The 24,246-nt window shown below is 53.3% G+C and overlaps 2 protein-coding genes across 2 annotated transcripts; one reads left to right on the top strand and one right to left on the bottom strand.

Moving 5' to 3' along the window:
- The first annotated feature begins 1,119 nt into the window (after positions 1–1,119).
- On the top strand, positions 1,120–3,312 carry TRAPPC5 (trafficking protein particle complex subunit 5). Its single transcript, XM_065875341.1, has 2 exons — positions 1,120–1,146; positions 2,691–3,312. Exon 2 carries the CDS (start codon positions 2,703–2,705, stop codon positions 3,267–3,269), a length of 567 nt encoding a protein of 188 aa, XP_065731413.1. The 5' UTR covers positions 1,120–1,146; positions 2,691–2,702; the 3' UTR covers positions 3,270–3,312.
- Positions 3,313–17,597: 14,285 nt separating this feature from the next.
- CLEC4G (C-type lectin domain family 4 member G) lies at positions 17,598–21,841 on the bottom strand. Its single transcript, XM_065874655.1, has 9 exons — positions 21,757–21,841; positions 21,313–21,414; positions 20,954–21,007; positions 20,700–20,762; positions 20,459–20,563; positions 18,976–19,065; positions 18,609–18,757; positions 18,380–18,495; positions 17,598–18,094 (listed from the first exon to the last, which is right to left on the bottom strand). Exons 1-9 carry the CDS (start codon positions 21,809–21,811, stop codon positions 17,956–17,958), a joined length of 873 nt encoding a protein of 290 aa, XP_065730727.1. The 5' UTR covers positions 21,812–21,841; the 3' UTR covers positions 17,598–17,955.
- Between the last annotated feature and the right edge of the window lie 2,405 nt (positions 21,842–24,246).

Genomic DNA, 24,246 nt, shown 5'->3' with positions numbered 1-24,246 from the left:
TGTCACTGTGGGTGTGGGTGTTGGTGACACGTGTTACACGTGCCCATTTCAGCATAAACACATGTTGTGTGATGGAGGCGTGAGTGGGTGGGGTGGGCACACCATGGGAATGTATCACTGTAATTGTGGGTGTGTGCCCTGTCACACCCACCTGTCACGCTGTGCCGGCCTGAACAGGTGTGTGTCAACACGAGTGTGCCTGATTATGCCACTGAGGGTGTTCAGAGCGTGGACCGCATGTGTCCATTTGTTTCTGCACTCACATTCCGTGATTCATGATGATAAAGGCCAAGGGGAAACAACGCGGCTTTCAGATCTGTTATTGGTGTGGCTGGGGAGCTTTGGAACCTGGTAGGGAGGGTCTGTAAGTGTTCAGGCTCGGAGAATGAGAAAGGTCACACGGTGAACACGTGGACGTAATGCCAGGAACCCTGGGGGCACGAGGGGGCATGAGAACCAATGTCTGCAGTGGGTCTCAGTGTGCCCATGAGTGTGTACCCTGGGAGCGACTGAGTCCCTGCGCCGCTGAGTGTGTGCCCATGAGGGTCTGTGGCCTGAGATGTCCAATGTCTCCCTAAGTGTTCATGGGCCCACGAATGTATGAGCCCCTGAGTATGTACCGTGCTCGGGAATGTATCTGTCCACAGGGCATGTATTCATGAGGGCACATGCCCTTAAGTGTATTATGCCCACGGCTCATGCATGTACGTCCTCTGAGAACTTGCGCCCACGGACATGCGCATGGACCCTAAGACAAGTGGACATGTTCGCATGGACATATGTGTGTCCCTAAGACAGGTGAGTGTGTGTGCATGGGCATACGTGTGCCCCCGAGACAAGTAGACATATGCCCAAGGACGCACATGTTCCCAAGACAGAGACGTGTGCCCATCATCAAACGTGTGCTCCTGAGCAGATGGACGACCCGTGCCACTGTCCCAGACAGATCACGGGCCAACCAAGGCCAGCGAGGCCCCTGGCCCGGGCCGCACCCCTCTGTAGGGCCGCATGGACACGCGCGCCCCCGTGCGGCCACTCTCGGGAATCACAGAGCGCGCCCCGCCCGTCCCGCCTCGACGCCTGCGCACGCCGGCCCTTTTACGGCGCCGTAAAGCAGCTCGGCCGAATCGGCTGCCGCAAGTCCCGGTGAGACCCCGCCCGCCACCACCCCTCCCGGCGCCGTGCCGCGTCCGCTCCCCAACCCCTCTCCGCGGGTCTTTGGGTCCTGGGTCAGGGTCTCGGCGTCCACGATCCCCGGAATCCCTCTTCGGCCCACCCCAGGGGACCACGAGGAGGGTGGGCTCCTTCCCGTTCCCTCTGCCTGGTCCACGCCGGGGCCGGGGTCGCGGGATCTCGGTCTTTCCACGGCTTAGCTCACCAACCCTATGGCAGGCGGGTGGAGGGGTCTCAACACTCCCCCTCCCCTCTCGCGCGCTGGGCAGCCCCCATGTAGGCAGCTGCGCACCGGGGCAGGGGCGTCCTGGAGCTCCTGAGATTCCTGGTCTTTTCATCCCCCACGCAGACCTGGTTGGGACCCTCTCAGCATCCCCAGACCCTTCCGGCTTCTGGCCAGGTCCCTGCGTAGTGGGGCGGGGTTCTCAGTTACCCCTCCGGACCCCACCCTTAGCAGGGTTGTGTGTGTCTCAGAGCCCTTCGGATTCCCCCCCTCCCGCCCCATCCGCTGCCATTACCATCGCTGATCCACATTTTTTTTGGTTTTTTTGGTCTCGGCACCTCTTAGGGATTTTCTCCCAGCAACCCCCTTCCGGGTCTCTCTCGCCACCGACAGCTGTGGCTTCACGCCCTGTGATGGGAGTATCACTGCGCCCCTTCCTGGCTCCCCTATAACCCCCGGGTCCGACAGTCCGCCCCCTCCCTCTTTCCACGGTGCAGCTACCTTTCTGGAAAGCATGCGGGTGGGGTGTTCCCAAAGCCTTCTCTGGCCGCCCCCCCAGTCTTTGTACAAACGCAGGCCCACTCGAAGAGGCATGCTTCGTGCATGACAAATTGGTGCTGCCCGAGGGTGCGGGTTTGGAAGGGTTCCCAGCATCCTCTCCTGGCTTGCTCCATGTGTCTTGCCTGTTCCCCAAGCTCCCAACCCTTCTGGCCGTTGGTCTCCACACACCCCCTACTCCTTTCTCCTAGTTTCTCTGACTCCGCAGGGGAGAGGCAGGGAAGTTCTCTTCACCCAGGGAAGTCAGCGCTGTTGCTGCTGGAGCGCATGGCGGGGGGAGGGATAGTTGCCAGTGTACACTCACGGCCCCCCATCCTCGTCCCCTTCCTGCCCTAGGTTTGACGCCCCCCTCCCCGCGCGCTAGTTTTCTGGTTACTCGTACAGGCGGCGAAGGGCTTAGGACGGTGCTTTGAACGCACAACGGTCACCTGGAACTCGAGGGGGGGTGGTTTCGAGCTCCCCCTTCTGTTCCCCCTCTTGTCTCTCCTCCCACCTTCCCCCTCCACCCCCCTCCCTCCGAAATCCTCTCCTAGCGTAGGGTACAAGCCTACCCCGTCTCCCGTTTGGCCGTGGCTGGCTAGGCGTAACGGAGGTATGCTTTACGCGCAGGTGGGTACCTCCTTTCCTTCTACTCATCTCTTCCCACGTGGGAAATCACTGATGGAGCGCACAAGGGAGGTGGTAGAGAGGGGCTCCTTCCCGCCTCTGACACCCACGTTTTCTCGTCTCCCCGCAGGGCAGCGGCGGCATGGAGGCGCGCTTCACGCGCGGGAAGTCGGCGCTGCTGGAACGCGCGCTGGCCCGGCCGCGCACCGAGGTGAGCCTGAGCGCCTTCGCGCTGCTCTTCTCCGAGCTGGTGCAGCACTGCCAGAGCCGCGTCTTCTCTGTGGCGGAGCTGCAGGCTCGCCTGGCCGCGCTAGGCCGCCAGGTGGGCGCCCGCGTTCTGGATGCGCTGGTGGCTCGCGAAAAGGGCGCCCGGCGCGAAACCAAGGTGCTGGGCGCCCTGCTCTTCGTTAAGGGCGCCGTGTGGAAGGCGCTCTTCGGCAAGGAGGCCGACAAGCTGGAGCAGGCCAATGACGACGCCCGCACCTTTTACATCATCGAGCGGGAGCCGCTCATCAACACCTACATCTCCGTGCCCAAGGAGAACAGCACGCTCAACTGCGCCAGCTTCACGGCTGGCATCGTGGAGGCGGTGCTCACGCACAGTGGCTTCCCCGCCAAGGTCACGGCGCACTGGCACAAGGGCACCACGCTCATGATCAAGTTCGAGGAGGCGGTCATCGCCCGAGACCGGGCCCTGGAGGGCCGCTGATTTCGCCCCCCCTCCCCCCATAAAGGATGAAGATAGCCCCCTTCCCAAGCGTGTCTTGTGTCTTGTGTGAGGGCCTCAGAGATCCGCTCAACACCTTGACCCGGGAATTCCCTGGCGGTGCAGTGGTTAGGACTCCGCGCTTTGGCATTTTCACTGCCGAGGGTGCGGGTTCAATCCCTGGTCAGGGAACTAAGACCCCGCAAGCCCCGCAGCGTGGCCAAAGCAAAAACACCCACCTTGACCCAGGCCCCTGCCTCAGGCTGCTGAGGGATGCCAAGGCCCAAGCGTGTTTATTTATTTATAAAATATTTTATTTATTTACTTGGCTGCACTGGGTCTTGGTTGCGACATGCGGGATCTTTTAGTTGCGGCACGCGGGATCTAGTTCCCTGACCGGGGATCGAACCCGGGCCCCCTGCGTTGGGAGCGTGGAGTCTTAACCACTGGGCCACCAGGGAAGACCCCCCAAGCGTGTTTATAGTACAATGGGGAGGTGGGGTGGGGGCAGAGGGAAGATAAACCAGGCCCAAGGAGCTGCTTGTATGGCTGCAGTAGGGAGAATGCTGGCACCTTCCGGAATCGCAGTTGGAGGCTATCCCTCGGCTGAGGAGGTGGCGGGGGGTATCAGAGTGGAGGGATCAGGCCAAGGGAGACTCCTTTAGACCAGGGGCTGGCACACTTTTTCTGTAAAGGACCAGAGGGTGAATAGTTTGCACCCAGCAGCCTCTGTCCAACTACTTTGCGCTGTAGACAGCAGTAGGTTAAGGAGTGGGTGTAGCTGTGTGTCTAGAAAACAGACAGAGGGTGGTTGTTTGTCAACCCTCCACACCTTTTTTTTTTTAATTTATTATTTATTTTATTTTTGGCTGCGTTGGGTCTTCGTTGCTGCACACGGGCTTTCTCTAGTTGTGGCGAGCGGGGGCTGCTCTTCGTTGTGGTGTGCGGGCTTCTCATTGCGGTGGCTTCTCTTGTTGCAGAGCATGGGTTCTAGGTGCACGGGCTTCAGTAGTTGTGGCACGCAGGCTCAGTAGTTGTGGTGCACGGGCTTAGTTGCTCCGCGGCATGTGGGATCTTCGCGGACCAGGGCTCGAACCCGTGTCCCCTGCGTTGGCAGGCGGATTCTTAACCACTGCACCACTAAGGAAGTCCCCAACCCTTTTTTTTTTTTTAGACCCCTGCTACTCAGAAGTGTGGTCCCGGGCCTCAGTGTCAGCATCCTCCAGGAGCCTGTCGGAAATGCAGACCCTCAGGCCCACCCCAGACTAACCACTCAAGAGTCTGCATTTTAGCGAGGTCCCCAGGGGATTCCTGTGGGCAAACTGGGGCGGCTGCCCCCCTCCACCCCCCAAGAGTTTCCAATGCTGCGGATCTGGGGTGAGCCGGGGATTTGCATCTCTAACAAGTTCCTAGGAACTTCTGTTAACTCCAGGGGCTGCACTTTGAGAACCCTGGCCTTAGAGACCTGGTTCTCAAGGGGAAACAGGCAGGCTCACTTGAAAGTCATCTGGGTGCTTAAAATAGTTTGCGGTTCATCTCTGAACACATGATCCCATTACCTGAACACACGTTCCTTGATTGACAAAGGAAAATAGCTACATTTCAGGCAAACTGCCCTTTTGCCCACCACCCTTGGCCTCTTGATCACTCCTCACACTTCCCGCCACCCCAATGAAAGCCCTTCAGGACTTTGGAGGGGAAAATTTCTTCACATTTTCGCTTCCCCCCACCACGCCCTTGGCCAAGACCTGAACAAGTGTGTGTTTTTTTGTTTCTTTGCGGTACGCGGGCCTCTCACTGCTGCGGCCTCGCCCATTGCGGAGCACAGGCTCCGGACGCGCAGGCTCAGCGGCCATGGCTCACGGGCCCAGCCGCTCCGCGGCACGTGGGATCTTCCCGGACCGGGGCACGAACCCGTGTCCCCTGCATCGGCAGGCAGACTCTCAACCACTGCGCCCAGGGATTCTCGGTGGGGGAACGCCCTGGGCCAAACTCCTGGATGGGCTGCTTTCCAACTCCAGGCTTGATGCTCTGCCTCTCAAGAAGACGTCCACCTGTGCCCGCGTGTTCCACCTACCAACCAGGACTAGGCCAGGCTGTCCACGGAGCAGGGAGGGACCTGGCTGGAATGTCCCCGGACCGTGCACTCCAAGAGAGCAGGCACCGTGTTACCTCATCTGTCATGCTGTGTCCCCAGCTTGAGGACAGGTAGCCCTCAGTACATATCTACTGAATGAATGACTCTGGTGGCCTGAGGCTGTTCATTCTGGGCCCCCAAATGTCCCTCTCAACCTTGATCAGGGCTAATTGTGGGGACCTGAACCCACTGCATGTTTTGCTGGGTGACAGACGAGGAACATTTTGAGCAGGGGAGAAAGTTGTCAGGTGGGCAACAGAGAGAAGTCACTGGGGGCCACTGGGTGGGCGAAGATGGCAGGAGGCCTGGGGGGTGGGGACCCTGGGGGACTTTCATGGAGGCCAGGTGGGGGGGTGGGGGCACTGCGGGGGGCTGTCACCTGGTCCAGGAGCCAGAGGAGGTGGCCTGGGGCAGTGGCAATGGGGATGGAGAGAAGCAGGTAGGTTTGAGATGAGATAGCCTTTATGATGGGAGGGACGTGGGGGTGGGTGCTTGGAAGATGCTATGGAAAATGACCAGTGTGGGTGGACAGCTGGGCGGTGAGGACACAGAAACGAGGAGGAGAAAGTTTGGGAACAAGTCCTGCTGGGCTGCGGGGAGGCCACAGGACGGGGTTCTGGATAGAGGCTGGGCCTGTGATGGAATCTGGAGTTTCCGAGCTTCTGACAACTCTGCAGGCTCAGGCGCCCCAGCCCTAGGCCATAGTGGTGCCCAGTGGCCCTACATGTTCTAACTGGGACTCGACGGCTTGCATGATGCTAGGTTCCTGCCAAGACTCAATTTAGACACCCACAGAACACACACACACACACACACACACACACACACACCACAAAAGCACAAATCGACATGCAAAGACATCCACACAACACACACACACACACACACACCACAAAAGCACAAATCGACATGCAAAGACATCCACACAACACACACACACACACACACACACCACAAAAGCACAAATCGACATGCAAAGACATCCACACAACACACACACACACACACACACACCACAAAAGCACAAATCGACATGCAAAGACATCCACACAACACACACACACACACCACAAAAGCACAAATCGACATGCAAAGACATCCACACAACACACACACACACACACACACCACAAAAGCACAAATCGACATGCAAAGACATCCACACAACACACACACACACACCACAAAAGCACAAATCGACATGCAAAGACATCCACACAACACACACACACACACACCACACACACACACCACAAAAGCACAAATCGACATGCAAAGACATCCACACAACACACACACACACACACACACCACAAAAGCACAAATCGACATGCAAAGACATCCACACAACACACACACACACACACACACACACCACACACACACACCACAAAAGCACAAATCGACATGCAAAGACATCCACACAACACACATACAAAGATTCAGACAGGGCTTCCCTGGTGGCGCAGTGGTTGAGAGTCCGCCTGCCGATGCAGGGGACGCGGGTTCGTGCCCCGGTCCGGGAAGATCCCACATGCCGCGGAGCGGCTGGGCCCGTGAGCCATGGCCGCTGAGCCTGCGCGTCCGGAGCCTGTGCTCCGCGACGGGAGAGGCCACAACAGTGAGAGGCCCGCGTACCGCAAAAAAAAAAAAAAAGATTCACAACCGTGTGTTGTGTGACACACGGACAAACAGTGCTATCCAACCACAGATACCTACACAATGCAAAACTGCACATGCCCCGCGTGCACACAGACACAACCCAGAGGCATCTACACAACACACACACAAATACCACCAAACCACACACGTACACAACGCATACACATAGATATACACAGACACAGACAAATACACAGAAATGCACAGAGGTACACACAGCACACACACACAACTTAAACACAGAGACAACACACAGTGGGACTACAGATGCAAGATAGACGTACCCAATGTGCACACAGATACACACAACGTAATCACACGCACACATAAACACAAACGCACATATAAGTGTACCGAAACATACACACACAGAACGCACATAGAGACACACACCAGAGATATGCAACACACACACACACACGCGCAAGTACACAGTCATACAGACACACACGTATGCCCTCTACCGGTCTTCTGCAGAACTGTTTCCAAAGAGGGCTTGATGGACAGAAGCAGGGCCCTCCTCCAGCAGCCCTCCTGCTGGAGGAGGGGAGGAGGGCTGGACTTGGCCCTCCTCCCCCCGACCCCCCATCCCCCACAGGCCTCAGTTTCCCCTTAGGACCTCTCCCTCCACCTCCGTACCACCGCCCGGCTTCAATCACCCCCAATCCTTGCTACTTCCCACATCTCTGTGTTCAGCCCCGTGCATCTCCTGTGCATCGCTCGTTCATGCGACCAAAAAACTCATCAATAGTCAATCTAAGAAAGAAACGGAAAGTTTTATTGGAGCCAGCCTGAGCATTATAACCCGGGAGACAGTCTCTCAGAGAGCTCTGAGGGCTGTTCCGAAGAGGTAAAGGGGGAGGCCAGTATAGATGTGATTTTGGAAAAGGGGGGTTCGTGCAATCGAGCAGTCATCTTTTTATTAATGTTTTTAATTTTAAATTTTTTATTTTTTGATATTTGGCTGCACCACGTGGCATGTGGGATCTTAGTTCCCCAACCAGGGATGGAACCCACGCCCCCTGATTTAGAAGCACAGAGTCTTAACCACTGGACCACCAGAGAAGTCCCTCATCTTTTTTTTTTTTAATTTTACTGAAGTATAGTTGATTTACAATGTCGTGTTAATTTCTGCTACACAGCAAAGTGACTCAGTTATACATATATATTCTTTTTCATATTTCATATTTGAGTACTCATCTTGGTAGAAGGTTGCCGCTGTTCTCGAGGAACGGATATCTTAGTTAATGGTTTTAGTGGTTTCCTAAAGGATGGGATGATGCAAGAAACTGAGTTCATAAAATTGTCTCCTGGAAATCCCTGTCTATCCGAGGGCCAGTTCTGCCAATTTTCCTACAGCACAAAGTGCCTCATCCTGTTACAATCCCCTCCCTTTCGGTCTTAATTTCGACCGAAGTTTGGGAGGCATTTCGTGACCGATTTGTCCCATGGTGCTAGGAATGCTCGTTCCCAGGTCTGGCGAAGATTTCATGGATACAGCCACTCAGTGTGCTATTAGTGGACTGTTACAGTAGCCAAAAGCTTCTGGACTACCTCTCTTACTAGCTCGTTATGGTCCAGGCAATGGTTCCCTCTGTTGCTTCTTCCCATAGCTAGAGTTACACTATTACAATCACTGATCTTATAAGACTATATATTTGATCAACTGTTTCAAGTCACCTAATCATGATTAAATCTACCTGAGGCTCGATTACACATTTCTTTAAAGTCTTCTTTTTAATAAATTTATTTATTTTATTTTACTTATTTATTTTTGGCTGTGTTGGGTCTTTATAGCTGCACATGGGCTTTCTCTAGTTGCGGCGAGCGGGGGCTACTCTTTGCTGCGGTGCGTGGGCTTCTCATTGCGGTGGCTTCTCTTGTGGCAGAGCACGGGCTCTAGGCACGCGGGCTTCAGTAGTCGTGGCTCGTGGGCTCCAGAGCGCAGGCTCAGTAGTTGTGGTGCACGGGCTTAGTTGCTCCGCGGCATGTGGGATCTTCCCGGACCAGGGCTTGAACCGTGTCCCCTGCATGAGCAGGTAGATTCTTAACCACTGCGCCACCAGGGAAGTCCCTCGATTACACATTTCGTAATGCAAGAAACAATAATCTGGTGAAACAGGCAGAATACAAGTAATATAGCTAGTGGCATTAATAAGGTCATAAGTAAGTATTTAAGCTGAGAACTACCATTGGGTACTGCCCAGGATCGCCCCAGGTTGTCTGACCAGTCTGTTCTGCATCCATCTCTATCTTTAAGGAAAATGGTATATTAGCATTGTATGGAAAGTTCACCGAAGACGTCTGCACCTATAAGGCGAGTGGTGGCTCGTCGTGACCCCTTACAGATTGTGGAAGGAATGTCACCGTCTAAGGAGTTACAGGGCTGGCGCCAGAGGGAGAAAATTGATCTTTATGGTTGAGTAGGTATTTCTGCCGTTGGGGAGGTCTGGTTCACACATAATGCAGGTGAACCATGCACACAAGAGGGCGAGGGAGGAGACCAAAGGGCAGAGGAAAAATTTTATGTTTAAATTTTTCTCTTCTCCCCTTAAAATGTGAATTTTTTTTAAAGCACATTCTCTGCATTCAAAGACTTTATTTTTAAATTAATGAATTTATTTTGGCTGTGTTGGGTCTTCGTTTCTGTGCGCGGGCTTTCTCTAGTTGTGGCAAGCGGGGGCCACTCTTCATCGCGGTGCGCGGGCCTCTCACTACGGCGGCCTCTCTTGCTGGGGAGCACAGGCTCCAGACGCGCAGGCTCAGTACAAATGTGAATTTTTATTTCATCACTGGCATTCACTCACTCATTCATTCATTCATGCATTCAGTGAGACACTGGACACCATGATGGGCCCTTGGGGCTTGATGTCATGAACAAGCTGGACAAAATCTCTACCCTTGGAGCTGAGACGTTCTATCTGGGGAGACAGACAAATGTCAGATGGTGACGGATGTCAGAGACATAAAGGAGATAGGAGGAGGGGGTGTCAGAGGCACTACTTAAATAGTGATCCAGGAAGGCTCTCTGAGTAGGTGACGTTTAGCCGGACCCCCTGCAGAGAATGAGACCCCCAGCTCGTGGATAGGGGGAGGGATCCCCAGCAGGGGAAACAGTACTTGCAAAGGGCAAAGACGAGCCCGCAAGGCCCCGTGTAGCTGCCACCTGCCCCTTCTGCACACGCCTGGGGATCCCCTGGGCAGCAGGGTCTGTTGGGGGAAATCGAGGGGGGCTGGTGTGATAAGTAGAGTGAGCCCCGCTGTGACCCCTGCCCCGGGCTGAGCACAGCATTGCCCACCACCACCTGCCTTCTCCCCACCCCATCAGCCACATTCCTTATCTTTTGACTGGTCCTGTCTCTCCTCTTCCACGACCCCACCCCCGGTCACCATCTTCCCTCCTGGACAATGGTGGCAGTCCCCTCTCCATCAGCCACAGGACCACATCTTCCCCCGCTTCCAACCCTCCATGCCTCCCCTGCCTGGAGTTCAAGGGCTTTACCTGCTGCTCTTCAGCCTCTCCAGCCACACCTTCCCCCACCCCCACTCCCTACAAGACTCCCCTGGTACACTCTTACACCTCAGGGCCTTTGCACTGGCGGCTGCCACTCCTGGGGTGCCAAGCTGGCCTGCAGTGACAGTTTGCACGGAGGCCTCCCTGACTGCAGAGGCCGGGTTGGAGGCCTCCTCTGAGACCCCACAGTCCTCTGTATTCCCCTTACCCAGTCCATCTGTGTTAGGTGGGCCTCTCCTCGGGTAGGACCTGGGCCCCCTTCCTGGAGGGGCCCTGAGCTCACAGGCAAATGTGCCCCTCCTTACTCCCCTTCCCAACCGTCATCCACGCAGAGAGCAGGTCAGCAGGAAGAGGAAAGGCACGTGTGGGCTGGGAAGCGGCTGGCTCTGCATTATCACCTCCTGGAGGCTGACATGGCTGGTTTTGTTATTTTGTGCTGTTGTGGGTGGCGAGGGCTTGGGTGGGGGGGCTCAGGATGAGGGGGACACAGAGGCTGGCTCGTCCACATCTTTCCTTCTGGAGAGACTCCCAGGCCCAATGCCCACTCCCTCCAGCCCCTCCAGGCCCCAGCACATCCCCAGGGACCAGGGGTGGCTGAGCCAGCCCATCCTGGGAATGCTGAGAGCATTCCAGGACTGCACTGGGAGATTCGGGGGTTTCTCTCTGACATTGCCCATGGTTCTCTGAGAGGATGGGATATTGTGTGGGGACCAGGCTAGAGGATGGCTCCCAGCCCCCTAGAGATACAGAAATCTTGGACCCCAGGCTCCACCATCAGGGACCCATGCTCTGAGCTTCCTGGAGACCCAGGAATCCAAACCCTTAAGGACCCAAGAAGCCAGGACCCCAAGCCCCACACTCAGTGACCCAGGCCCCTAGCCCTTTGGAGATCCAGGATTTCAGGACCCCAGTCCTGACTTTCAGGACCCCAGAAATCCAGGCGCCCAGCCCCTTAGAGACCCAGGAAGCCAAGACCCTAGTCTTTTTTTTTTTAACACTGGCTCTGTTTTATTTATTTGTTTGTTTGTTTGTTTATTCCCAGTTTTTTTGTCATGCTGCATGGCTTGTGGGATCTTAGTTTGCCGACCAGGGATTGAATCCCAGCCACGGCAGCGAAAGCCGTGAAAGCGCCAAGTCCTAACCACTGGGCCGCCAGCGAATTCCCCAAGATCCCAGTCTTGACCCTCAGGAACCCAGAAATCCAGGACCCCAGGTCCTCAGTCCCTCAGGGACCGGGCCCCGAGACCTTAAGGACTTTGGTCTAGGATGGTGAGGTTTTTCTGCTCCATCTGGCTCTTCTGCGGGCTGGTTCCCTAGGTTGGTCAGGACGGTAGGAGTGCTGCCCTCTTCTGGATATACCTGGTCACTGCTTCCCCCGACTGGGTGACTCCCCACAACCTGCGTGGGTGAGAGAAGGTCACGAAGTCCCAGCTCCACCCCCTTCTCCTGTGGGCCTCAGTTTCCTCATCTGTAAAGTGGGTATATGCACAGTTCTCTCACGTAGGTTGTTGTGTGCATAAGTCCTTCCGCATGATTAAAAAAAAAAGTCTCTTCCGCAGGATAGAGAGAAGCCTGCAACAATGGGAGCGCTGTTAGCACTATTTCCCGAAACACATCAATGTCGCGTATCTCCCATTATTAATACCCTCCCCCGCCCCCCGCCACAAAGCACAAAGGCTCTTGGAAGAAAACTCCCTGCAGCCAGCAGGGCCCTGTGTGGCTGGCACCTTCCTTGCCTGCATTGTTCCTTTGCTCAGCTCCAGCCACATCTGCACACTTTTCTGATTTTTGAGCCCTTTGGCTGGCCCTTCCTCATCCTCCAGTTCTCTGCCCTCCAAGAGAAGTGGTCCCAGCTAAAGCGGCCCCTAGCCCCTCAGTCACCCTGTCAATGGTCTCTATGACCCCCACCTGTGAAGGTGTCTGGTTCGCTTATATCTTGCACAGCGCCCATTAGAACACGAGTTCCAGAAGGGCAGGGGCAGTGCCTGTTGTCACCACCGAGTCCCCAGCCCGTGGCTCAGGGCTAGGCATACAGTAGGTGCTTTACAGACATCACATCTGTAGGAGTTTCTTAATGATTGCTGTAAGGAATTACCTCAAACTGGCTGGCTTTAAACAACGTAAGTGTATTATCTTGCAGTTCTGGAGGTCAGAAGCCCAATACAGGTCTCACTGGCTAAAATCAAGGTGTGGACAGGGTTGCCCTCCTCCTGGACATTCTAGAGAGAATGTTTTCTTAGCTTTTCCAGCTTCTAGAGGTCCCCCACTTTCAATGGCCTGTGGCCCCTTCCTCCATCTTCAAAGCAGACAATGTAGCATCTTTCAACCTTTCTCTGACTCTGATCCTCCCGCCTTTCTCTTATAAGGGCTCTTGGGATAACACTGGGCTTACCTGAGTAATCCACGATCATCTCCCCATCTCCAGATCCTTAACTTAATATCACCTGCAAAACCCCTTTCACCCTGTCAGGTTGCCTATTCACAGGTTCCAGGGATTGGGACAGAAACATCTTTGGGGGTCATTGTTCAGCTGACCACAGCACCTGAGGAGGTAGATGTTATTATTGTTCCCATTTGATAGATGCAAAAACTGAGGCTCAGGGAGGCAAAGTCACTTGCCTAGGCTCGCCCATCGAGTAAGTGGCAAGCACAGGTTCTAGACGCTGGTCCTTCTGTCTGCATCTGCCAAATCCATCCATTTAAGCCATCTGTGAGTGGACGTGGGGACACAGGAGAGGGAAGAGTTGGGGGCGGGGTGGTGAGGTGGATGGCAAAGGGGCTGCCAAGGGGACAGGAGGAGTGTGTGTTCTGTCCTACTCTAGGGGCTTCCCCAGATACCTCAGCCAACCCAGTAAGATGCCCCAAGATCCCGGGGGGGGGGGTGGTTCCTGGAATTGGGGGGGAGGGATGCGGGAGGTTGGAAACGACAAGCTACTCTGTCCCAAGTTCACTTCCTTGGAAAACGGGGTGACAGATAGGGCCGTTCCATCCAAGAAACCCTGGCTGGGCTCCAAGGTCATCTTTGATTTGCTGACTCAGCCCCAGACAGTGGGGTCATGTGGTCACTCAGGGGGCTGTTGGTGGGAACACCTACTGGGAAAGGATAAGAGGGTGGCCGGAAGGGGTCTCTTCTGCCCCCAACCCCCTGCTTCCCAGCGCAAACCCCTTTGGCCTCTCCAAGACAGACCCTGCTTTCCCTCCCCCACCTCACTCTTTAGGATAGAAGTGTAGGGAGCGGGGGGATTGCTTTTCCACAATGTTCCACTTCCAATTTCACCACGTGGGCACACCACCTTCTATTTCTCCTCATCACCTCCTCTTCATCACCTGCCAGACTGTGAGCCCCAAGAAGGCAGCAACCACAACCTGAACCCCAACATTTCATTATGACAATGTTCAAGCATACAGAAAAGTTGAGTTTTAGAATGAAAATCCATCCCTAGCTAGATTCTACAATCAACACTGTCTATATTTGCTTGATTACAAATCTGTTCATCCATCCACCCCTCAATCCATTTTATTTTTCATGCATTTCAAAGTAAGGTGCAGACATTAGCTCACTCCAGCCCCCTAAATATCAATACTAAATCCCCCCCCCAAATGCTCCAACCCACAGACCGTGAACTAGAGGTCAATGTTCACTGGCTGCTCTCCTAACTTTTTTCCCTTTTGAGTAAAATAACTTAGAATGAAATACACAAATTCCAACAGTGTTTTCTTGGAGCTTTGACAAATGCATTCACCTGTGTAATCCAAACTTCTATCAAGGTACAGAATGTTTCCATCATTCCAGAAAGTTCTTTCATGGCCCTTCCCAGGAAGTCTCTGCCTCTGCTCCCGGGGAACCATTGTGCCCACAAGTTTCCAAGCTTGAGTAGTTCTGCCTATTCTAGAACTTCATACAAATGGGCTCATAGCGTCTATAAATGGGCTCATAGCGTCTACACGATTTTGTGGGTGGTTGCTTCCACTCAGTCTAAGGTAAAAAAACGAGGTATTTTTACCTCTTGTTCTCCATTGGAACCCCAGTGCCTGGCATACAGTAAGTGCACAAGAAATGTTTCTGGGTGAGAAAATGATGGCATTGAATGAATGAATGAAATTGCTCCTTGTTCACGGAGACTTGCTCTCCCATCAGCTCTCCCCTCTCCAGCTTCTCTCTGGCCAGCCTCCTCCTCGGTCTGCCGAAGCACCACCGTTGTCACCCCCAGAAGGCCCCTCTTTGGGGTGCAGTCAACAACCCTTCTATCTGTCTCTGTTCAGGGGGCTGTAGTTCCAAACGGCAGAGACCCCTCCCCAACCTCCTGCTTCCCAGCCCCCTGCCCTGTCTCATCTTCCCGTGAAAACATGTGTTATCAGGCACATGTAAACCCATGCTTCCTGCTTTCCCACAATATCAGCTTCAATTTCCAGCCTCATTTCCACCACCACCCCACCCCCCCCCCGCTCTTCTCTAGATAAGCACCGCCACCTGGTTCTAGAACTGCTAAAGCCTCCCTTGGGTCAAAAATACCCTCCCGGAGCAACCAGAGCCTGGAGACATGGCTGAGTATTGGGGATGCAAAAAGGGTGCAACCACTTTGGAAAACTGTTTGGCATTTTCTTATAAACTGAATCACTTACCTACTATCCGACCCACTCCCAGGTGTTTACCCAAGAGAAGTGAAAACTTAAATCCATAAAAAGTTCTGTATGAGATCATTCACGGTAGCTTGATTCATACCCTCACATTCAAACAACACAAACATCTGTCAACAGGTGACTGGATACACAGAGGGTGGTCCAGCCGATCAATGGGAGATGATCCAGCAATGAAAAGAAACAAACGACAACAGCGTGGGTGCATCTCAAAAACACTATATGCCCAGAGAAAGAATCCAGGCACAGAGCACTACACACTGTACGATTCAGTGTATATGGCATTTGAGAAAAGACAAATCTCATCAATAGTGATGGAAAGCAGGTCAGTGGTGGCCTGGGGGAGGGGAGGAGGGGAGGATTGATTGGGAAGGGACAAGAAGGAATTTTAGGAGGTGATGGAAATGTTCTAGCTCTGCAGTGCCGTGGTGCCTACACATCTGTATATATTGCTCAAAACTTGTTAAATTGTAAGCTTGAAATGAGTGCATTTAAAATAAAAATTTTTTTCAACTGTTGTAAAATAAACGTAACATAAAATGTACCATCTTAACCATTTTTAAGTGGACAGTTCAGGAGTGTTAAGTATATTCACATCGTTCTGCAACAGATCTCCAGAATTCTTTCGTCTTGCAACGCTGAAACTCTGTACCCATTAAACAACAGTATTTGTCCTCATTTCACACAGCATAATGCTGTAATATGTGTCAGAATTTCCTTCCTTTTTAAGGCTGAATAGTATTCCATTATATGGATGAGTATGTTTGGTTTACCCACTCATCCATTGATGGACACTTGGGTTGCTTCTCCCTGTTGGCTATTATGAATAATGCTGCTATGAACATGGGTATGCAAATATCTTTTCAAGACCCTGCTTTCAGTTCTTTTGGATATCTACCCAGAAGTGGAATTGCTGGGTGACATGGAGTTTCTTGGGGGAGCCTGATCCTCGTGACCTTGATTTCAGTCCAACGAAACTAATTTTTTTTATTTCCTCTTTTTGGCCGCACTGCACAGCATTCGGGATCTTAGTTCCCCGACCAGGGATTGAACCCATGCCCCTGCAGTGGAAGCATGGAGTCTTAAACACTGGACCGCCAGGAAAGTCCCAATGAAACTAATTTTGGACTTCTGACCTCCACAACTGTAGAATAGATGTATATTGTTTCAAGCCACCAAGTTGGCAGGCATTTGTTACAGCAGCAGTAGGAAACTCATACACTCTTCCAAGCTGACTGTCTGGAAATCCATCAGTCTGGTCAACAGTCTACTAGGTATTTTATCTGTCCATAAGTCAGATGGCTCCTAGGAAAGGTCAATGCCTTGCTCTGGGTTGGAGTTTATTTATTTATTTATGGCCACACCACTCGGCATGTAGGATCTCTGTCCCCCACCAGATATCGAGCCTCTGCACCTCCTGCAGTGGAAGTGTGAAGTCTTAACCACTAGACTGCCAGGGAAGTCCCCTGGGCTGCAGCTTAGAGGATTCAGAGAAGGGTTGGGGGTTTCCTGGTTACAGCACTGGAAGATTCTGCCTGGCCAGGGAGTTGGGATGCTGTTCCCTCCTGTTCCTGCTCAGTGGATGCTCTCGGGGCTGGGCAGCTTGGGGGCTCTGAGCAGCTTTGGTTCCGGACTCAGCTCTGCACAGAACTAAAAGCTGCTAGCCTGTCACTTCCCTCAGTTGGACAGTTGGATCCATCTCCACTGGAAATGCTGGGAGAGCCCCCAGGTCCCCAAGACAGGAGCAGGAAGCTTTGGGAGTGCAGGGTAAATTCAGATCAAAAGTCTCCAGTTGATAAAGCTAGGCTGTGTGCACCCCACACCCCCCAAATGGGTTCAGCCGTAGCTTACAGTTTCCAACACTCTCTACCTGCAAAGCCCTCCCTTCCCAGCTCCAGGTGCGGAAATCCCATTGTTCTTGGAAGGTCCGTCTTCTCTGGATGTATTTCCTGAACATCCCACAGAACCTGGGTGCCCGAGACGAAAGGGACATGCTCATCAGATCCGGGCAGCCCCTCTCCCACCTGTCTCAGGGCCTTGTGTCAGGCTGCCCGTCGTCTCCACAATAGGGTGACAGTCTCCTCAAGGAACAGGGCCAGCACGGCAACATCTCAGCAGAGTTCCTCTCCCTGGGGACACAGGTGGCTCCTTCAAACGCATCATGTATTCCTCAGCCGAGTCACTGGTCACATGGTCCCAGGGGTAGGGATGGGGGTCAGACTCATTCCTGTGTCCCCAGTGCCCTATAGCCCCTGGCCCAATGCAGGTTACCCACTGGGTTTGGGGGGTATCCTAGGCCCCTGAGGTCAGGGTCACTCACATGGGTGACATCAGAGTCTCTGAGATAAAGTTTAGAACAGCTAACCAGAGCCAGGAGCCGAGATTCATTTCTCATTTATTGATGCTCCCTCGGGCTGCAAAGATAGCTCTCAAAATCCCTTGTTTGAGGCCTTCCATCTGCATGGTAAAATAAAGTAAATCAAACAGCTCCATCCTTGACCTTGGTTAGGGAGGGCGATAGGGTCAGATCACAGGGCTGGGGAGCTCAGATTTTGGGGCGGGTGGGGACTAGGTGAGGTCCACGGGTGAGGGGTTGCAGTGAGGCTGAAGCGGAGGTCTCACTGGCCTACGCTGTGGGTGGGGTGGGAAATTAATGGAGGTGGGCGGAGCCAGGACGGTGAGCGGCTCAGGCGATTGGACAAGTGCCAGTGGGCGTGACTCTGGGGCACTGTGGGAGGTCAGCAGCTGAGCCTCTTCTCACAGATCCAGCTGTCGTCCTTGTTGTCGCACGGTGCATCGTTCCACATCCCCGTGCGGAGAATCATGATGCAGTCCTCGCGCCCCAGCGAGTCATTGGGCTCCCCCTGATTCCAGTGGCTGCAGTGGTTTAGCGGAGGTGCTGCTGGGAGGCTAGGCTGAGGATGGCCATGGGATCCAGCCTTCCTTTCCGGGGTCTAGCCTGTTTATTGCTTGGGGCTAACCTAGACATCCTGAGGGTCTAACCTGAGCACACGCACCTGGGATCTAACTTTCTAACCCCAGAATTTAACCCTAGTCACTTCCTGGGGTGTAGCCCGCCCATCCCTAAGGAGGCCCTGAGATCTGGCCGAAGCGCTTCTCCTAGGATCCGAACTGTCAGCCTCCCCAAGTCCCTTCCTTCACCTGAAGCTGAGCGGGACTCCGTCCACCCACTGGTAGCCCTGGATCCTGCGCGCCCTGCGCACGGCCCTCAGGCCCAGCCAGTAACCGCGGCCACCAGTGTTCCGACTTAGGAAGCCCTGGGCAAGAGGGGAGACTGAGCCACGCGTCCGGCCGGCCCCGCCCCCAACCACGCCCCCTCAGGTAAACTCCTTCTCCCTGCCCCCCGCCCCCCAAAGCCGGAGCTGCGCACCTGCTCATCCAGGCCCCCGACAATCACCAGGTGCGCTCTGGCGCCCTCGCAGTGGCGCTGCGCCTCCACCCACGTGGCCCGTTGGGTGGAGAAAAGGTAACAGGAGCCCTGGAATGGCAGCCACGACTTGGGGCACTCCTCGCAGGAGCCTGCGGGGTGGCGAGGGTCAAAGAGGTGATTTGCTCCCAAATGGAGCAGATGGTGAGGATTGGGGAGGGGAGTGTTGGACCACTGGGCTCAGGGTCGGTGCCACTGAGACCAGGCCAAGGCCAAAGGGCGGGGCCAGGCGGATCAGGGAACCCTGGGGCCCAAGGGCGGGATCCACTTGTCCTCTCCTCTCCCCTTCACCCCTCCGGATCGTGCTCACTGTTTCCGAGCCGGACTCCTTCCAGCGCCCGGAAGAGCTCAGTGCGGATGTTCTCACGGTCCCTACCGGCTTCAGCCAAGCTCTGGGTCACTGCGAGGTAAAAGGAGTCCAGATTATAGCTAGGCTCAGCATCAGTAATAGGGTCATGATTAGTTAAGGTCAGCATCCACTTCCATAGTCATTGCCAAGGTCAAGAATGACATCACCCATTTTTGGATTGGGTTGTTTGTTTTTGTTATTGAGCAAACAACCCAATCCAAAAATGGGAAGAAGACCTAAATAGACATTTCTCCAAAGATATACAGGTTGCCAACAAACACATGAAAGAATGCTCAATATCATTAATCATTAGAGAAATGCAAATCAAAACTACAATGAGATATAATCTCACACCAGTCAGAATGGCCATCATCAAAAAATCTAGAAACAATAAATGCTGGAGAGGGCGTGGAGAAAAGGGAACACTCTTGCACTGCTGGTGGGAATGTGAATTGATACAGCCACTATGGAGAACAGTATGGAGGTTCCTTAAAAAACTACAAATAGAACGACCATACGACCCAGCAATCCCACTACTGGGCATATACCCTGAGAAAACCAGAATTCAAAAAGAGTCATTTACCACAATGTTCACTGCAGTTCTATTTACAATAGCCAGGACATGGAAACAACCTAAGTGTCCATCATCGGATGAATGGATAAAGAAGATGTGGCACATATATACAATGGAATATTACTCAGCCATAAAAAGAAACGAAATTGAGTTATTTGTAGTGAGGTGGAAGGACCTAGAGTCTGTCATACAGAGTGAAGTAAGTCAGACAGAGAAAAACAAATACCGTATGCTAACACATATATATGGAATTTAAGAAAAAAAAAAAAGGTCATGAAGAACCTAGGGGTAAGACAGGAATAAAGATACAGACCTACTAGAGAATGGACTTGAGGATATGGGGAGGGGGAAGGGTAAGCTGGGACAAAGTGAGAGAGTAGCATGGACATATATACACTACCAAACGTAAGGTAGCTAGCTAGTGGGAAGCAGCCGCATGGCACAGGGAGATCAGCTCGGTGCTTTGTGACCACCTAGAGGGGTGGGATAGGGAGGGTGGGAGGGAGGGAGATGCAAGAGGGAAGAGATATGGGAACACATGTGTATGTATAGCTGATTCACTTTGTTATAAAGCAGAAACTAACACACCATTGTAAAGCAATTATACTCCAATAGAGATGTTAAAAAAACAACAACAATGACATCAGGGTCAAGGACTGTTATAGCTGGGTAGGGTCCAGTTGCAGTTGGGGTTAGGAGCTGCAGTCAAGGTCAGAGTCCGGAGGTCAGGGTCAGGATGGAGGACACGACTGGGGTCAATGGTCAGGATCACAGGACAGGTGGGGGTCACAGAGGGGTCCGGAGGTGAATCAAGGGTAGGGTAACAGCCGGAGTGAGGGGTCAGGGATCATGGCAATGTCCTGCCCTCACCGCGCTCGCTCAGTTCTTTCAGGGCGCTCTCCTGCTCAATCAGCTTCGACTGTGCCTCTCTAAGCTTGGTGTGCACGGTCTGCAGCTGCGCCTGAGTCCCCAGGCCTGGGAAGGCGGGGCGAGGATGGGGGCGGGACATCTGAGACCCGCCTGCCGCCCCCGCTACACGCCAGAGGCCCGCTCCCACTCGCCCCCTCCAATCCCGGCCACAAGCCCCGCACCCTCGGTCCACCAGTCTCACAGCAGCTATTGCAGGCTCGGACCTCCTCCTTCAGGACACCCAGCACCGCCGTCTGCTTCGAGGCTGGAACGATCCCCCCGTCCGCCCCACACACTCCAGGTTACCCTCGGGGACTCACAGGACCCTGCCCAACTCCAGGGCCAGCCTAGCAGACTGTGAGGTCCCCACCGACCCACCCACTACCCCGATGCCAGGGTCCAAGACCCTTCCGCCCCCGAACTTTGGGGACCCAAGAGCCCCTGTTCTGCACGTACAGTTTGTCCTCAGTAGATCCTGTTGGCCAAGCAGCGCCCCGCGCTCTGTGGAGGCTGCAGAGAGAGGGGGACTTGGGAACTCTTCCCGCGGCCCGAGGGGTGCAGGGACCCTGATCACCGGACACACAGAGTGGGTGGACAGGCGTGCAACGCACGTGATGTGCACACACACCGACGGAGGACAAACACATTCACAGGCACATATGCACGCACGTGCGTGCACACAAACTCTGTTCTGACGCGTTCACACTCAGACCCAGGCAAGGGCCTGAGACCTGGCTGGTGTGCTCAGGGACGGAGAAAAGGTCTATGTCCCCAGGGGGGCTGGACACGACCTCCCCCGTCATCCAGTCACTCACCCTTGGAAAACAGGACGCTCAGAACGAGGGCCCACAGGATTGTGACCACCAAGAGAGCCAGGGCCAGGAGGAGGGGTCTCTGTCCCCAGCGTCCCCAGTGCCCTGGGATAACACAGATGGACTCCTGAGTTCCTCCTGAGTTCCTCCGGTACCAGGACCACCCTGGATCCCTGGGTCCTGAGGACTGAGCCCTGGATGCTTGGGTTCCTCTCAGGAAACTGAGATTCAGAGAGGTACGGTAACTTGCCTGTGGTCACACAGCCCCTAAGTGGCGGAGTTGAAATTTTAATCCAGGTCCAGCTGGCTCTAGGGCCTGTGGTGTCTCTCCTGCACTCACTACTTAGGCCCTCTCTGGGCTGGTCCTCTCCATTCTCCCATCAAACCCCAAACCCCTGGTCAGAGAGGGACCCCAGGGGACCTGTGAGGCAGCCCCATTGCTCATACCTCCGGGGACCTCCTCCAGCCTGCCGTCCCACCTGCTGTACCCGGCCATGTCCATGGTGAACAGACATCCGGCTCTGGGAGTAGATATAAAAGTAGCCTCATCCCTCTCCCCGCCCCACCCACCCTCTTCCTTCCTTCCCGTCTCCTGTGTCTCAATTCCTGGTGCAGAGAACCACTGACCAATCACAGCGATGGGCCCTTTCTGGGCTGGGCTTGGCTGGGCTGGGCTGGGCTGCAGTAAGGGTGGAGCGGGGAGGGGAAGTGGGGAGCTGAGGGGGGTTGAGGGAGGGTAGAAGGAATGGGGGGAGTGAAGTGTGTGTGTGTGTGTGTGTGTGTGTGTGTGTGTGTGTGTGTAGTCCCAGCCTCTTGGGCGCCCATCCCCAGCCCCGACCATCACCAGGTATGTGCTCCAGCAACAAGTTCCAGGCTCTGCTGGGGCTTCACTTTGGAGCTCGGTCCGCATCACTTATAGGTCTGGCATTGGCCTTCCTCCTGAGAGGGGCAGGCTGAACCCAGCCAAGTTCAAGGCGGCTCCCTGCGGGTACCTGAGAAAGCCCCTTCAGGTGTGCCCCCCCCAACCCCACGCCAGCTGCTCATGGCTCCTCTACTCCCCTGCAGGTGCCTGCCAGGAGCTACCTTTGACCCTGACCTTCATTCAGTCCTCTTCGACTAGAAGGGAGAACACAGCCAGTTGTTCCATGGAGGCCAGCTAAGCTTCTGGACTCTACTATTGGGTGTGTGTGTAGGGTGTCCATATGCAGCTTCTAGAAGCCTCTGTTTTTCTCCTCTGTGCAAAGGGGGACAGTGACAAGGCCTCCCTCCAAGGGATGCTGTGATAAAGAAATGAGGTTATGCACGGCAAGCCTTGGCACCATCCCCAAGCACAAAACCCTCCAAATGTCATTCATTCTTTCAACTAATATTGGACACCTACCACATGCCAGGCATTGATCAAGGAACTGAGGATACATCAATGAACTAAAGAAGAAAATTCCTTTTTTCTTGGAGTTAACATTCCAGTAGGGGGTGGGGAGAGACAGATAGTCAATAATGAACATAATTAAAAGGTAAGTTGGAGATTGGTTCAAGATGGTGGAGTAGAAGGACGTGCTCTCACTCCCTCTTGCAAGAACACCAGAATCACAACTAATTGCTGGACAGTCATCCTCAGGAAGACACTGGAACTCACCAAAAAAGATATCCCACATGCAAAGACGAAGGAGAAGCCACAATGAGACGGTAGGGGGCGCAATCACAATAAAATCATATCCCATAACTGCTGGGTGGGTGACTCATAAACTGGAGAACACTTATACCACAGAAGTCCTCCCACTGGAGTGATGGTTCTGAGCCCCACGTCAGGCTTCCCAACCTGGGAGTCTGGCAATGGGAGGAGGAATTCCTAGAGAATCAGACTTTGAAGGCTATAAGACATTGATGAAAGAAAGTAAAGATGATACAAATAGATGGAGAGATATACCATGTTCTTGGATTGGAAGAATCAATATTGTGAAAAGGACTATACTACCCAAAGCAATCTACAGATTCAATGCAATCCCTATCAAATTACCAATGGCATGTTTTACAGAACTAGGACAAAATAATCTTAAAATTTGTATGGAGACACAAAAGACCCCGAATACCCAAAGCAGCCTTGAGGGAAAAAATCGGAGTTTGAGGAAACAGACTCCCTGACCTCAGGCGATACCACAAAGCTACAGTAATCAAGACAATATGGTACTGGCACTAAAACAGAAATATAGATCAATGGAACAGGATAGAAAGCCCAGAGATAAACCCATGCACCTATGGTCAGCTAATCTCTGACAAAGGAGGCAAGGATATACAATGGAGAAAAGACAGTCTTTTCAATAAGTGGTGCTGGGAAAACTGGACAGCTACATGTGAAAGAATGAAATTAGAACACTCCCTAAAAGCAGCCTAAATGCCCATCGACAGACGAATGGATAAAGAAGATGTGGTACGTATATACAATGGGATATTACTCAGCCCTAAAAAGGAACGAAATTGGGTCATTTGTTGAGATATGGATGGACCTAGAGACTGTCATACAGAGTGAAGTAATTCAGAAAGAGAAAAACAAATATCGTATATTAACGCATATATGTGGAACCTAGAAAATGGTCCAGATGAACCGGTTTGCAGAGCAGAAATTGAGACACAGACGTAGAGAGCAAACGTATGGACACCGAGGGGGGAAAGCGGCGGAGGGGTGGTGGTGGTGGTGTGATGAACTGGGCGATTGGGATTGACGTGCATACACTGATGTGTATAAAATGATGACTAATAAGGAGTAAATAAATAAACATTTTTTAAAAAAGCAAAAAACCAAATGAATAAGTATAACAACAACAAATCTTGAGGAAAAACCAAGCCACCTGCCTGGCAAATGTCAAAGTGTTACCATCTGCCGGTAAAAAATAAAGTATTTTAAGTTCAGCTTAAATTAAATTTAATTTAAAAGTAAAA

This window comes from Phocoena phocoena, chromosome 3 (assembly GCF_963924675.1).
Source record: "Phocoena phocoena chromosome 3, mPhoPho1.1, whole genome shotgun sequence".
Lineage (NCBI taxonomy): Eukaryota > Metazoa > Chordata > Mammalia > Artiodactyla > Phocoenidae > Phocoena > Phocoena phocoena.
The sequence above is the reverse complement of the archived record's forward strand: the minus strand, read 5'-3'. Positions and strand labels throughout refer to the sequence as shown.

Coding starts and splice junctions, on each gene's coding strand:
- TRAPPC5 (XM_065875341.1), top strand. CDS start 2,703: ATGGAGGCGCGCTTCACGCGCGGGAAGTCGGCGCTGCTGGAACGCGCG.
- CLEC4G (XM_065874655.1), bottom strand. CDS start 21,811: ATGGACATGGCCGGGTACAGCAGGTGGGACGGCAGGCTGGAGGAGGTC. Junction 18,496..18,608: donor TCGGGGGCCTGGATGAGCAG/GTGCGCAGCTCC, acceptor CCTCTTGCCCAG/GGCTTCCTAAGTCGGAACAC. Junction 18,095..18,379: donor GGAGTCCCGCTCAGCTTCAG/GTGAAGGAAGGG, acceptor AAACCACTGCAG/CCACTGGAATCAGGGGGAGC.